A 16,930-nucleotide genomic window follows, 5' to 3' on the forward strand; every position below is an offset into this window, starting at 1 on the left:
TGTGAGCATTGCATCATTACATGCAATAGCAGAGAGGAGACAAGATAAATAGATAGATATTGATACGTATGTATGCAATTATATCTCAATGTCTAGAGATCAGTGAAGCTGAAAGCCAGAGCTGATCTCCCTCGCTTCTCCAGGAGGGAGTGGAGGCAGATAGGAGGGAACCAAGACAGATTTCCCTCACCACCATGTATGAAAATTGTAGGAATACTTTTGAAATACTTCTTACTTGGATCTGCAATTCAGTTTTGCCTTATAATGAAATACATATGGCCACTGAAGCACAAGATAAGGCAGCATGAAGAGAAAGTGCCTAGACACGAACAAGAAAAACTGCCAAGGATGTGTTACATAAATAACAAATAGCATGATACCTATCCCATAACTTGGCTCCCATTTCAAGGCAATGTAAGGGAAAGATTCTAACATCACCAGTAGCAGGCTTGCAGCAATTTACTGCCTGTTTGAGAGGCTACACAGCTTGTGAGCCTTTAGCCTTACATGCAGTTAGCAACCTCTACATTTTTTGTTGACTTTTTCAGTGTGCACTTTCCTCAGTTCTTCAAAATTCAACAATAAATTTAGTATTTTAAGTTTCTAAAAATTCAGTCTGGTTTTGATTCTGAGCTCCTGCCCACACTCAATTTTAGTGCCTCTTAACAATATCATCACCAAAATGATACCATGTTTCTTGAGTGGCAGAAGCAATAAAGCTGTGTTTTCTATGAATGTGTGATGGATGTGTGTGTCTTCCCAACACAGTCTTTGAAAACACGTCTTCAAAAGGAATTACAGCTGTGAAAAACTGGGATCCAAGTGGGCAACAGGGTCACTGAGGAGCAGACAGGGAGCAATGACAAAACAAAGTAACCTACAGAAACATGATTCCCTTCAGAAATCAGATTTTCAAGTAATTTATGATTTTGCCTTCTACCATTACGTATGAATCAAAAAATAATTTGCACATTATAAATGAAATTGCTTGTTAAACAAAGAAACCGAAATACCAACTGTGGCCACCAATGTAACAAAATGGAAGCAGAAGAGTTCATAAACTGGAAAAGTCAGTGGGGATATGAAGAAAAAGCAGCATTGCTCTTACTATCCTCTTGTTCAATGGCATTTTGCTTCTAGTGTTTTGTCAAAAGACTATGTACAACAGCTTTGCTAAATGGTTGGAAAGGTTTTATCATGGGAACATCTATTTTGCAACTGGAAATATTCAAATTGCAATAACAGTAATTCAGCAACAGATTAGGTATTTCATTCAGTGCTTGCATTTAAGGACTGTGCATTCAGTATGTCCATACAGAATGGGTTTTTTTTTCTGACAGAAGCAATACAGACTGTCATGTAATTTAAAAAAATGCAGTAGTGTCCCTTCTGTGCTAACAGTATCTTTCCCTCCTCCATCTCCTTTTTACTTAAAAAGTTTTTAGGGGTTTGGGTTGCTAGGTTTTGAGTATTTTTGTAATTACGACACAACAGTAACCAAAGGTGCCAAGGAAAAGACAAAGGAAAGGTTCTCAATAAATTCTAGTATTAAAAAAACCTCCTAAACTTAAGACCTGAGAAAAGAGTGAGAGAACTCCACTAACAACACTTTCAAAAATTAATACAATATAAATAAATAAGTCCTCGATCCTGGTTTTACTAGGGGTGGGGGGAAGAAGGGGGAAAAAGAAAACATAACTCTCCCATTGTTCCTCCTTTTCACTCATTTACAAAATGGAAAGAAAATAAATTCAATAAGAGGAGAAAAAACTTATGCAAGAAAGTAACTCCCAAAGAGGGGGCTATTAGAGCATCAGAAGGTCTCTCTGAGAAACTGATTTTTCCATTCAGTCACTGCCTATACGTTGGGTACTGCTCCTGCTTCAGACCTCAGTGGTGGAGGTTTGGTTCCTGGGAGTTGGGGATTTCTCCCTGGTGCTCGGACACTTGTGACAATTCACCAGAAGCCAGGAGCCACATAAATCACAGAACTCAGAACAGCAGTCCCTGGGGAACACTATCCCGGCTGAATGTAGACCACAGGAATACTATAATGACCTGACAGAGACAAAATTTCTTCCCAGTCCCTACCAGTCAAACGTCAGTTAAAAGGGATTATATCTATCCTGAATTACTGCAGTCTTTTCTACTATAACTCTTCTTCTCCTTACTTATAAGCAAATTTAGCTGTCTTAGCAGTTGTCTACTAAGTTTTTGACATTAACAACAAAGCTGTTAAGAAGTTCCACATAATACATAATTTTATACATATCTTTTCATATATATATATATAATTAAATAATAGCTATATGTAGATTCAGGTTAATTCTTCTAAAAAACTTGTATTTCTTTATTCTTTTAATCCAAGCAATTAAGTGAGAGCCCCCCAATTTACCCTGCTGTGACTTTTTAACAGACTTTTCAACTCCTTTCCTCTCAACTAAACTATTATTTTTTTTTCAGTCTTTACCACATGAGATTTTCCCATTCTTCTAATTTTTCCATTCCATGCCTCTGAATCCTTTCTAAATTGGACTTACTCTTCAGAGACAGTGGGTCTGACAGTTGCACTATCTCAAAGAGTTTCATCACTGCAGCTTACAAGGTTGATCCTCAACAGTATTCTCAGCATCATTTCCTATCTTGTTTGGATACACATGGTAACATCTTGTTATTGTTTTTGTTTTAATTAAAAAAAAAAATCACATGCATTGTATTTACTGCCAGTGTATGACCACATCTTTCAAGACACTGACCAATTTGGAGCAGCTGCTTTCTTCAGCATGTGAAAATTAGTTTTGAATGCAATAAAATTATTTAGATTTCAGAAAAATACAGTTCTGCTCACTGACAACACTGAAACCAAGGAGATGGAAAGGTTTATGGACGCTGACCTACCTCAAAATCTATCAGCTGCAGGTTGGCAATAAGTGTCACTAGAAGGCCACTGTTGTATAGCTCTTGCGCCAGCTGGGCCACGATTTCTGTAGGTGGCTCTTTGTCTGTGGTCCCACACAGAATTTCCTTCATTGCTTGCAGCGATTTTGACACTTCCTCTGATGCCTGCTCGCCAGCAGAAATGGGTTTTGTTTAAAAAAAAACAAAAAAAGGAACAAGAATAGGAAAATTATTTTCTTTTAAAAGACATGCATTTCAAAAAATTGCTTCTAATCGTACTTACAATGATCGCTACCTATTGAAAAATGGTATAATTATTTTATGTAGTCACCAAGACTGAAGCATCCACACTGTATCCTGAAGGTCTTACAAAAGATATATTCAGTTTAAACACTGCATGCCATCAATTACAGACCACGGGCACAAAATAGGGGCAAGACAGCAATTACCATCAAGCGTCTGCAAGATCCTTTACAGGTTTGGGGCAGGCACTGCCCTGCAGATGCTGCAGCAATCTCACCTAGTGTATACTAATTCTGGGCAACGTTTCAGATACCCCATGTAGAGGAAATAATCAAGAACTACCTTACAGAATATCTTGACCAGAAAGCTTACATCAGGAAAACGAAAGACACTCACCTATGAAAAGGTAACAGCTTAGCATTCATGACAGTCAACAGGTTTAAATCAGATGTGAACGACAACATCCCACTTCCCAAGAAAAATGACCGCTGGCCGCAGCAAGGTGGCTCTGGCTCACGCTCTCATCACAAGTTTGCTCCACTTTGTATAAATAAAGACTCCGTGGAGCAAAAGTGTTACTTTTGCATGTGCGTAAGTGCGTGCTTTAAATGTCACCTGCTCCAGCCATGGGGCTATGGAGGCAATGGCTCTTCCTGGGTCTGGTTATATTTATTACGTGCACGACCTGCAGCAAGGCTGATTGGATTCTTTGGCAGTGAGTGGGAAGTAAGCAAGGACGGTTCAAGATTCTGAAGATAAGGTAGCCTTTCACATCTATATTGCAAAACTTTTACTTGAAATTAGTATTTTGTTAGCATAGCACGTGAAAAATAATAATCAGGACACACACAGAAAACCCAAGAGTCATTTGTAAAACCTAACAGGACATTAATGGATATTTAAAGCCAGATCAATAATTTCAATACGTCTCTCAAATAAACCAAAAGGAAAAATGTCATGCTTTCAAATACCACCTCATCAATCTGCATAAAATAATCCCACAATGCTACAAAGAGGCATCTCTCACCTGCTGCTCATCTCCTAATGCTTTAATATTGATTTAAATCACAGGTTTTATTCATATAGTGAATAAAAACAGTAGAAAAAACCTAGAAATCCTAAAAAAACCTACCCCAAAAAATAAAAAGCCAGTTTTACAATGCATCTATCTGAAAGATTCAACATAAAGAACTGTTCTCTTCTAATCTTTTTGCACCTGCTCTCAGTTTTCTGGTATTTGATATAGGTCAGCATGAGTGGTGTGTAAATGAGCATGAGTATGTGATAACTTTAACCAGTAGAAATCTTGCTGTTCTTACCATCACTCAGCAGAAGAGCCTATTTTTACCTCAAATGTTAGTGGTGTGTCACTTGAGAGATCCCACAGAGTACATATGGGATTAACAACAGGGGTGCTATCTTGGAAACTAAAGCTCTACATCTTTGTAAGAGCTGGGGAAATATTTTCATATCAAAAGAAAAACCCATACGTTTGGCTGTTCACTCATTCTGCTGGGCAGGGTGGGAATATCTCTGGTGTTCTGTAGCTAAAAAAAAAAATAATTAATAAATTTTCTTTTCAAGTGTAAGTAGTCCTTTCTGATATGTAGAAAAATGTCTGCAAGGTTGAGCTTTAGGTTTTATTCTCAAAAAGGAGATGAAAAAGTAAAGTGTTGTGTGAGAAAATGAAACTACAGAACACTGGCGTTGATGGGCAGAACTGGGTACCAGAGCTGTACTTCTCTAATCATCTGCCATCCCATCTGATCATCTTCTCAGCTTTTCTACGTGCAATTTACATTCTGGGTTTAACTTACTCCCCTTTTATATCCTCCAGATAGTCTGTGGTTTGACATTCAACCTGCCACCAAAAGCTATTCTTGGTCAAATCTCAGGACTGCTCTTCAGTGCCTATCCCTCACAATCTATTTGGAGAAAAAACATAATCCTGAACACAGATTTCCTAAATTAACAGTCACTTCTAGCCTCCATTTTGACATTTGCACTTAATCTTAAAGCATCTTTAGAATAATACCTCAAGTACATAAGCACTGCTTCTGGCATGGAAAGTTGCTTAAAAAAAATATAGACATTCCAAGATCCAAAGACACAAGATCTGCCCAAAACAAACAACAAAGCAAATACATTCACACAAATACATGGAAATGACAGAAACATATCTACATAAGAAGTCAGACCAGTCCTGACCCTCTTCAGGAAAAATTGCAAAAATCAACAAAAAGCCTCAGCAAGAACATCTTCCCCCCAACAATGCCACAAACAGAATTTCAGTGACAAAAAACCAAGAGATTTGCTAGAAACTCCGAAGTCTATTATGACTTCCACATTACTTTTTATTTTCCGTAAGTGGCAACAGCACCAAAAGCAAAGCGCTCCAAGCATCACTTCAGCAGAAGTTTATAGAGCAAAAGAACCAGCTTCATGAAATATCTAAGCACTTTTAGCCATTTGCCTCAGTCTTGTAATTAGTCACAATCTTATTTCCAGCAGATTTTCCTTTTACCCTCTAGGGACGAGTCCTTTACATCATGATGGAATTTATGCCATTATATTCACAAAAGCTGTTGTGAACAGTGGGGAAAAAAGGGGAAAAAAGGAGAAAACTAAACACAAAATCCTAAACAGAACAGCTTGACTGTATTACATACAAATGTCAAAAGTGGGATACGCTGAAGTTCGGTCAGTCAAAAGTTGTGGGCAGGGACAACAAAGCAAAGATGAAGGGCAAGCTGGTTCCCAGCACACACATCAGTGCTGCCCCTGCACAAGATGTCAGGATCTTGACCTTCTAAGGCAACTTGCAGTCAACTTGCAACTCCAGTCTACAGGCATCTTAGTTCACAGTGTCCAGACTTGGAAGGATCAATTCCACCACAGAACACCAAAGTTCAAGATGGGTGCACAGGTGGGTGTCCAGTGAGTTACAAGGTTGATTTGCAACAGTTGTGTAAGGGGAGTGAAGGAGAGCACAACCCAGACCCACCTATGCAACACAGGCAGTTTTTTCAATGATGGTCATTTCTTCTCCGTTTTGATCCAACACAGGACTAACAACTTATTTCCAACAAGAAATAACTCTGCATCCACAGAGTATAGTTTATAGTGACCAGCAACCCACAAGAGCATTTTGAGTCCATTTTGAAACACAGCATTTTGTGAAAATCTAACAATCCTCTGCTAACGCTACTGGGCTAGAGGATGTACAGCAGTCTTAGAACTGGAAAACTGACAGCATAGATAAGCCTACATAACTTCCCTAAGTCAAATCATAAACATGTTCAACCTGCCCTGCTCATAAAGTCGATTTTTTGTCAGCTTTTATGTGCCTTTCTAAACCTACCAACAGCTTCAACCACAAAAGCTGGAAATTTTATAAGTTGAAGATACTTGTCACAGCTTATTTTCCTCATAGATCAAAGTCTTGTTGCTGTTGACTTAATGGGAACATAACACAAAGAAAGGAGCTTACAGAGAAATGATTCCCAGAAACTCTATATGAAGAAATGTTCCTTGAAAGACCTCAGGACACTTCTCTCCACAGCCTATCCCACATGTGATAATCAGCAAATCTCATTGCAAAGGTACAGTCTTTATTACAGTACTATGCCTGTATTGAAGTATTTCCATACTCCAGTGTTGATCTTCTTTTCCCACAGTTTTAATATTGGGTTCTTCAGTTTAACTTGCTTGGCCAGATCTAGAAGACAATTTCTGAGCGTTATCTGGTTTTTTTGGACTGTTCTCTACAGGTGGGCCAAAATGCATGACAGTGTTCTTAGGGCAGTAATTCAGCATTATTAAGGAATGCTGCAAAACAGTTAATTTTCTTTCCTCTATATCCCACAATTATACAAGAGAGTTCAATAAGGAGTTTCTTTGGGTTTTTTTCCTTTAAGGGATTACAAAGAAATCCTCTGAGACTTACATATTTTTTGTTGTTGTTACAAAATCTTCCAGCAAGATTTTAAAGAATGGCATGGAAGGCTAAAACAAAGCCTTCTTACCTGTTGTTCACGGTGAAAGCTGAATTTTTATTTCCATAATTACATGAGTTAGGACTTTCCATACTCAAAGGTTAAGCTATTTTATCTGCAACACTGCTTGTGTGATATAGGAAAATAAACAAAGTAGGTCTGCTTCAGAAATCAAAACTTCATATAGACAGTTTTTTAAAACTCCCATACATAGCACACCACAGATATACCTTACCAAGAGTCCTCAACTTCAGCAACGTGAATTTCTAGCTATTCCAACCATAACAGTGAATAAAAAACAGATTGCATGAACTTTTTCCACCTTCCCAACCTCAGATAACAAACACACATAAGAAAAATACAGGATGCCTGGTGAAGAAATCCCTAATTGTTCATAAGAATATGGCAAATAGGGCCATACAGCTTCTGTTTGTGCACCTGGCGTATTTCCAGATTAAAAATCTCTCTCTGAACTGTTGCTCTCTTTCACAGCAGCAGACAGTAACAGACACAGATGCCTGCCAGTGTGATGTTAAATACTCCAGTGTGTGATTCAGTGATCTGCCAGTGCTTCACGCTACATATTGCAACCAAAAGCATAAAGCTCCTTGAGTTGGTTTTAACTGCTTTAAAAATACTCTCACTATGTGATTCCAACCAATATTTCTCCTTAAACAATAGTGTCAATGCAGCTCTCTTTCTCTCTACAGGCTGTAAGGACTCCCAAGAAAAGCCATTAGCAGAATCTGAATCCAACACCTGTGTAAATTCAGGATCACCTCAGCTGACTTATTCTTGATACAATTTCATGCTAAACTGATCCATAGGAACAAACTGTGGACATTTTGGATCAGGAGGCCTGAAGTCTGTCATTTAGTAAAACATTATACGGACTAGTACTCAAGGAAGCTGGCAAGGACAATTTGGCCAAGCAGGTGCAACAGGGAAACACCTTTTAAAAGGATGTATGATTAAATGGAGAAGACAGGTTTGCCCCACCTAGACTTAAATTCCTTTCCCACTGTTAATCCTGCACTTAAGACAGAACTAAAGGTTGTAAGGCCCTTAAAAAAAAAAAAAAAAGCAACCAGAAGAGACAGGTTTAAACTCTTGGCACTAGCACCTGACGGTATCTGGAGTTTCTCCCATCTCTAGAGCAATAACAGGCCTTAGCAGAACGGGGAAGCTGAACCGTGAAACACTCCACAAAACCCCAGGACACACAGAGCTAGGAGGAAGGGGTGCCAAGCCCTTCTTATCTCATTCCCTCGGTTTCAGTCTGCAGCAATGAAGTTGAGGGCAATTTTGCAACTGACTTTGGCAGCTGAAGAATCGCATCCATGGGTATTCGCGTTCACAGCAGTCACGCAACCGTTCTTCCATGCAAATGCACATCATGTCCTCTGCACGGACCTCACCTCACACACCGGTCCCCAGACACTTTATCAAGGCAGCAGTGAGCGAGGTGAACAAAAGCCTATAATGGCTTCATTGTTGCCATGTAAAAAAGCAGGATTTATTGGTAGAAATATTTGTTCCAGAAATCTTGAAGTCTTTTAACTGTAGCCTTAATAAAACGCTGCTCTCCTGACCCTTCTGAACAGTATCAAATTTGTTACAGCACACGGAGAAAAAACAGAGGACAGATTACACTGACCTACCTACACGAGCAGTCTTGTTAGATATATTTAAGTGAAAGGGGTAGAAGCTAGGCACTGCAGGTTATTGTACATCTACCTTCACTGTGTTTCTGAACATTGATAAAGGTGCTGCAGCCTGCAGTTCTGCCTGCCAGGAAAACACTCAGCCCAGCGCCCTGAACCTGCTGTAATGCATTTGGGTTCATTTTCCGCAATAAACCCTTAATCTTGGATCAGCTACACCAGAAACTGCAAATCTTCCAGCCCATCTAGACTATCTGCAAAGATTAGACCAAGTTTCAACCAACCTCAAATTCGTTTGCTGCACTAAATTAAAAGCCTTGAAAGGCTTTTGCTGCAGGGCAAGTTCAGAAAATGTTACCGAACCTGTAGGCACCGCAGATGGCACTGAGTCAGGCTGCCGCACCCGAAGGTGTGTGGTTAGCAGCAAGAACGTGATGTGTTCAAGGACGTCCTTCAGTGACATAGTGGATGCCACCTGCACTGCTCTGTGCCGACTGGACTCAGCAGCTGAACACAAGACTTCAAGAAGTCAGGATGTCACACCCCTCTTTTTGCAAGGTGGATCAGGCATCCTTTTTATTAATGATCTGTTACAACATTAATCAGCAGAAGACATGGCAACTTATCAGTAATAAATGAAGCAGTGTGACCAGTGTGTAAGAAGCTGTCCCTTCCTCAGGTTCAACAGATCTGACCACTTGATATCAGGGCTTCTCCTCTCCTCATCCCTATTTACACACATCCTTCAAATGCTACAGGATTTGTGCCAGAAAGGAGGAGAGTCTAACTGCTGAAGGCTTCCTTTCCTAGGTATTTAAACACCTCCCTGCTTTTCTAGCTAATTCCAGAATGGGCATTTTTTATTAAATTCAAGAACACTTTGGTCCTACGTGACTGAGATGAATTTTTTATGATATTTATAGAATTTTGTAATAAAACTTAATTAATTCTTCTTCACCACATCAAAGCCTGAACAAGGATGTCAGCAATCATATATGCTCCAAGAACACCTTATTTTATTTCATATGTTGGAAGAGAAGGGGATGGTTGATAAAGAAGGCTTTAGTCCACTTTTTCAGCTCTGTCTTACCCTACTTAACCTTCCAATTGTTACATTAGAATTGCCAGTGCTACAATGCCTTCTTTAAAATAGATGTTATTTTAAAAAATTATAAAAACAAGATATTAGAAAGAGCACTTCAGAGAAAAAAGAGCTATGTGTGCTGGCACTTCTCAACCTGTGGTCTATCAACCATCAGAATGTGCAGAGAAAATGGCAAAGCTTTAAGCACACATACATCCATGCAAGTAAACAAAGAAACCCACACATAAAAGTAAGAACCACACATTCAAATTTGGACTATTTTTCAGTCGAGAGTGTTTAAAAAGCATTAAAAAGCATTATGGCAGCACTACACACATTAATAGTTTAAAAAAAAATAAGACACATGGAGAAACTGGGTCAAATTCAATCCTTATCTAAGAAGACAGATGCTAGTGCAGTCAACAGTACTTAAAGCCTGAATGGGTACTATTCTATGACTAACAAAAAACAACATGAAGAAAGAGTATAAACTTTCATATATTATGTGTATGTATGTAGAAATGTCACAGAAAAGATTTATAATTTCCTTTACACTTACAAGTTAGCTTCTCTGTCCTATCTTCTCTTGGTCCTATCTATCAAGCTCTGTCCTCCACCCTCTCCCCATTACCCTGAAGTCTTAACTGCTCTGCTGTAAAGTTCCCTCTACCTGAGTCCTGCATAGCTTGGTAGGAATGATCATTTCTGCATTATTTATTTAAAAACATCCCCTCCAAGACACAGATGGTTCCTGCTGACAGTTTCACAAAGTTGTATTAGAAGCATCAAGCTTCTCCCTGCCTGACCTTGTGTGCTCCCAGCTGCCCAGGGCACCCTCACCTCATACTTATGACTTCTCAGCTGCAAAAGGAAACGAGGAGGTTCTCTGCTACCCCTGCAGTTAATTCAAGCCTTGCCACACTTCCCTGCCAATTCTGGCTGTATTAGCAGCTTTTAGCTGTCTCAGCCACATACCATATTGGCTGTACTACAATAACAGCTCAATTGTCACAGGATAAATCTTCTCGCTTAAGCATCTGAAGCAAGACCTAGTTTGAAACTATTCTGCATGTAAAATCAGGGATGCTCTGGAGTCATACCCTGAAAGTTCTGGGAACCTTGGATTTGTGGTGAGGCACAACTGTACCACTCTAGTTCTCACAGCAGACAAGGAGTCAGGAATCTGAAAAATTTCAGATTTCTGCTTTCCAAACTTCTGTGTTCACAGGGTCACCGGGTCCAAAACCAGCTCTGAGATATCCAGGGTCTCTGACTCTTGAAGGAGCCAGACCTCTGCAGCTTTTCATGAAAGTTTGACACTTTTCTTTTCCCTTTGGAAATCAAACTGGAGGTAAATTTAGAAACCTTGCCAAGCTTTGAAGAGCACAGCATACAGCACTGTGCTTTTGTTTTCTTTGCTTTTGTTTTCAATTAATTTTCTCTGATCATACTCATGAAAACATGTTACTTATTAGAATTACTAACTTTTGAGAACCTGTGTGCCATTGAAAGTCTCTCCATCATCTGTTCTTCTGCAATTCAAATTTCAAACAACACTTTAAAATGGTATTACTAAATCCACAAACCTGAATGGATAGTAGCAGATGCGATTGGGGGGATTGTTTTTCCGGCTATTTTTTGAAGTTTATCGTCACAGTACTAAAGACATTCCTTACGATTTTCCCTAAACTCAGAAGAACAAATTTGGCTATTTTCTTTAACAGGTATTTATTTCAGAACAGCTCAGTGCAACACTCTAGATGAAAGGTAGCATTACCATGAAGTCTCACATCTTTCTTTCTGAAAGGAGGGAGGCCCTACGTGTTTCTCTACATCACAGTACAAAGTCCTGAGTCAACAAGCCACGTAAACCATATACACACACACAAAAAAGGCTGCTTTCTTCATCTTCTGCCTTGCTGCTGAAGGGACTGCCTGTCCTCCTCCTTCCTCTCCTCAGATCACCCTCATTTACCCCAGGAACAGCCTCTACCCCATAGCAATGAAGTACATAAAAAAAATAACTGAAACCCAACCTCCTCCTGTAAAATAAGCGTCATTAGGTTCACGAGCTGTTTCCATTCCAGTAGGCCAAGGAAACACTCCTGTATCTTTTGTTCTGTGTGGAAAACACACACCAGCTGACTTTTATGAAAAATTTACATCAAGTTCTCAGTTTTCTAAGAAGTCTGAATTTCTTCTCCTTTGTCACTGACACCCAAATAAACAAACCAGCTCAAAAATTCTTAAAACCGCAATCCAGAGGAGTCATGCTGCAAGGCAAATCGAAAAGAAATCTGAGTCTAGAGCTTCTGCTTTGAATGTCTTCTTTAATCAGGCTCCAAAAGAAGAATTCAGCAGGGGAGAACAGATTCTGTTGGTTTATTGAGTTACTTATTTTATGTTTTAGATGAGTCAAATTCTCTCAGTGCTTTTAGTTAACTGAAGGTATTTCAGCATGAGACATCAAATACCAGAGGCCTCCCAGAAATCCGTGTGACCAATCTTACATAATTAACACACTCTGAGCTACTTCCTTTGAACCAAAAAGTTTCAAGAGGATTTCAGTAAGGGCGCAAAGGGCTCCATGCCTACCTTTTGGGTTGGGGTTGTTTTAATATAGGCTTCTGCACAACTGGGGGAAGCAAAATATGCACAGGTACAAATATCAGCTCCATGAAAACTGTATTAATATCACTTATCAGCTATTTCTGTTTCCACTGACATTCAGTTTTAACCTAAAATTAATTTGTTGTTAATTAAAATCATATACTTCTACAGTAGCAATAGGATAGAGGGTCAGAGTCTCAGATGCAAAAAAGAAAACAAAATTATTTTATTTTATGCAAGCAAAAATTCCTAATTGGGAGCATTTTTTATGTTGGGGAGCATCTTCTCAGGCGGTCACTGGAAAAGCGGCAAAAGTAATTCGGGTCCGTGTCACAGAATTAGAAGGGGGCAGTAATATTAGCAAAAGCCTAGCACTATAATTAGAACATGAGTAGCACAGCTCATTTAGGAAGCACTAGCACCCAGAACATTGTAAAGGATCAACACAGTGAAATCTCTTCTTTCAGTGTACATCTGGATACATACAAGTTTGCTGTTTTATGCGGACAAAGTTCATCAGAAGTAAGTTTTGCTCTGTGGGTACCTACGCATTAATTGACAGTCTCATTTGTCATCCTGCTAAAACAATTAATAGTATAATAGTTTTCAAATAGCCTTCCAAGCTGTTTTATTAGATGCATTACTGTTCCAAGTAGTGGGAGATCATCCTTCGTTTTGGCTGAGGCTCCTGGATCTCAGCATTTTTGGTTTGGCCCCCAGATCTGCTGTATTTTACTTATGCAAAAGCCCCCTGATTTCAGCAGAACCATTCCAGCACCCAGCTATTTACATAGGCAAGCACCTGCAGAATCAGGGCAGTGAGCAAACACAATTTTGTTCCCTTTATTCTACTGCTACCCCAGCATAAAAACCTGATTGGTCTTCTACAACATTATCTCATACCTTGTCTGTCTTTTTTTCTTGTTTTTCCAATATGGCCATGTTTTCTTTCAGAACTTTCACAATCTCAGCAGGATTTTTGTGCGATTTACTAAACAAAGGCATGGTCTTTCTTCACCTGGATTTCTTCCTTCAGAAGAGGACTGCCTTAAATTGAACAAGAAATAAAAACAGGTTTTAAGGTTTATTAAAAAATGCAATAAAAACACAGAAAAACATAATGAACAAGAAAATTATACCTCAGGCACTACATTTTGTTTCAGTTGCTCAGTGGAGCAGTAAAAGTTCTCACATACAGTTATTGCAAGTTCATCCAGGATTCTCAAGCCACCATTAGCATGTGGAAAGCAACTACTCAGCACCTGCACGGGAGTTGGATGATTCCTGAAGACCTGATCTACAGGTTAGCACTCCAGTTAGTCTATGTCTACGTCCAACATATCTTGGACACTGTGTATCTGGCAGGCTCCACTAGAATTCTCATAAGGGTTTCTGTCAGACTACACTGGCTCCATATTGCTGCAGATAAGCAAGTTTAAATGCCAGCAAGTTAAGGTCCTGGATTCTCTGCCATCTCTTCTTCTTCGGCTGCTTTTCTTTGTCAGCCCAAAGCTTCTTGGGAGGAAGCAGTTTAAGCTATCTGCTATGTCTGACAGACTTCAAGAATCTGTGGGTCAGATCTCACTTGTGTAAAACATTGGCTGAATTAAATAAGGAAGAGATGATCAGGTCCAAATACCAACACAAATGTTTTCATGCCATTTAAACGGAAGACTGAGCATTTTAATGAAAACGGATTGTTTGTTTAATTTAAAACATTCTTTCTCTGTATGGCTACAAAGGCAAATACCACATGACTGTATTTATATATGAAAGAAACCAACTAGATTACTTTCTCATCTGACACCATTAAGTTGTGAATTCTTATGGGTTTTGCTGAGGGTCTAATATAAAGATCTACTGAAGTCAATGACTGACTACAGATGGGAATATGCTCTGGCTAAAGCCATACCACTTCCCAGGGAAGGCACCATTCTGGACTGCATTCCAGTTTGTACAGTAATGAAGAAGAGGTTAAAAAAAAAAAAAAAAAAACAAACTCAAACTTTCATCTCTTTCCACAATAAAACAAAACCATCACAACCCCTCCACACACACACACTTGCAAAATTAGTTGTGAAAACATAAATATATACACAAATCACTTTAATTATTTTTCAACTTTTACAACAACAAAAAAGCTTTATACAAGAGGTTTTAAAGGAGAGAATTAAATGAGCACAACAGCATAAAGAACAAAACCCAGTGGTCCCAAAGAACCCACTCCTCTCATGCTTTGTTGTTATTACTGACATGCTACAGAGTCCATCAGGAAAAATGATGCCATTTGTGCCATACATCCATGTGTTACTAATCCCCAGATATCCTATGGAATTAATACCAAGATTAGACATACATTCTATTGCAACTATAAATAGCAATCATATAAAACAGTTAAGTAAAAATTCAGACTTTAAAAAACCAAATCTATACAGATTCTGTCTTAACATCTTACTAAAACATTTCAAAACATTTTTGCAGATTATCTTTACAGTTTCTATGACACAGAAAAAGTATTTTTAAGTGTCTTATTTAACCCAAAATTTCTTTTATAGTGTCCATAGTAGGTGAATTTCTATATAGCTTCTCATTTGTTGCTTGGTCAGTTTTACAGGGATATTTTCATGTTCAGTGTCTGAAAGCTCACCACTTTTAGCTTTTCATTTCCAAAATCCTCACAGTCCAGTTCACATACATTTTTATTTTTGCAGTTTTCACTACATAACCTTCACTCTCAGCTGTTGAGCCCTCAGCTGCAGAGCCCTGCTCCCATGCAGCTCACAACTGCAAGCTTTGGCAGCACCAGCCAACTTGCAACAGAGCAAAGTCACACCTCAGCCTGACAAAGCACAAGATTAAAGACTGGGTACACTAACGACTCACTCTCTTGGGCATATTCAGCTACATACAAGCACTGGAAAAGACTGGGATGCCAATAGTATACAATAAAGTTGTTTACATGCTGCTAGCAAGTGTCAAGTACTCAGTAATCCCACATGTGTTGCAAATAGAAGATTAATAATTCACAACACACTTTGAGAAGGACCTGATTCTGCATGTTTTTATTATCCCTGAAGACATGGGATGCAGATGTGATGATGCAAGAGAGAGAGTCTGAAAGCAAGAGAGATGCATTTCAGAAAAGAAGTATTTTCATGCAGGTTGGGGTAGGTATAACCAGAATGCTGAAGTCTTCCCTTCATCTCTCCGTTTCAGAAGACTCCACACAAAGAAAAGCAAAGGGGGAGATAATTCGATTTTTAAATTGAAGTACTTCTGAGCTAGAGATTCTGAGATTTTTTAAAAAATGAAGTTCATATTTCTAACTGAAATGTTGACTACAAACACAATTTCATCCCAAAAAGTAACTTAGATAACTGTCTAGAGTAGGGTGTCTGTATTTAAAATAATCATTACTTTTTTCATAAAGCAACAACATTAGTTGGGAACAAAGGCTAGCACCTTTCAACTATATAGTTCCAGTCTTGCCACCAAGTCACCACAGCACAGTGATAAAATACATTTCTCTTCACACCCTACAATTATCCTAATCACAGATTCTCAGATTACAGTTTTTAACTCATCATCACCTGGCAACAGGTGATCCATCACTTCAGAAAATACATACTAGCAGCTGCAGGTTATGGTCCCTTTTGATTCTCCATGCAGGAATCTTCTATGGGGACACGTGCTAATCACAATTACAAGTGGAAGCAAACAGGGGTAAAGTCACTTTGATAAGATTTGGGAGTTGTACTGCTTAGTCTTATGGCTGGCTATTCTACAGGGCACTTGGCAAAACAAGGACTCCTCCAGATTTGTTCCTCATGACTGGATCGAAAGCACGAGCTCTGGCTAAAGTTCTTAACACAGCTGGGCATTTCTGTCCTGTCCTCCTCCTGGTATCAGCTCTCTGCTCTCTGAGCTTTTACTTGGAAGGTCTTCTCTTCAGTAGAGGCACTAATTTGGTTTAAAGGCCCTATTCTTTTCACCACTTATTTTCAGTCCATTTTTTGGAACTTGGTATTTACCAAGGCATCTAGCCCTCTGTCAAGGTTGCCTGAAATTTGACAGTAAGTATAAAAGTCATCATGGGAAGAGAATTAGGATGAGAGATAGACAGTGTAACCATGTAAGCTTCATCTTCTCAAGAAACCACTCTAAAAATAACTGAAAACCAAAGATGAATGACAAGTGAAAAGAATGTAATACAGGCTTACTAAAGGTATCTCATACTACAGTTCCTTATGAATATATTTTTAAACAGAGAAGGCACAGCAGAATCCACATATCAAACATGGAAATACACTAATTTGAATATAGTACAAAATAAACTACTTGAAAGAAAATTATCATGTCATCTGACTGAGAAGGTAACAGCAGTTTGGGGACAGGATTGTACTTAGATAGGCATAGGAATCAAGAGCCTACACAAA

At 38.9% G+C, this 16,930-nt stretch overlaps 1 protein-coding gene across 3 annotated transcripts in view; it reads right to left on the reverse strand.

Moving 5' to 3' along the window:
* Positions 1-16,930, reverse strand: part of CAB39L (calcium binding protein 39 like) — a 61,204-nt gene that overhangs the window by 21,854 nt on the left and 22,420 nt on the right. For all 3 annotated transcript variants that reach the window (XM_050332634.1, XM_050332635.1, XM_050332633.1), the window contains 2 exons: positions 13,398-13,541; positions 2,899-3,063 (listed from right to left, as the gene is read on the reverse strand). In XM_050332634.1, the coding sequence (XP_050188591.1) occupies positions 2,899-3,063; positions 13,398-13,499 (267 nt within the window). In that variant the 5' untranslated portion in view covers positions 13,500-13,541. The remainder of the gene's footprint in view (positions 1-2,898; positions 3,064-13,397; positions 13,542-16,930) is intronic.

This window comes from Myiozetetes cayanensis, unplaced genomic scaffold (genome assembly GCF_022539395.1).
Source record: "Myiozetetes cayanensis isolate MyiCay16 unplaced genomic scaffold, myiCay2020 scf5-8, whole genome shotgun sequence".
Lineage (NCBI taxonomy): Eukaryota > Metazoa > Chordata > Aves > Passeriformes > Tyrannidae > Myiozetetes > Myiozetetes cayanensis.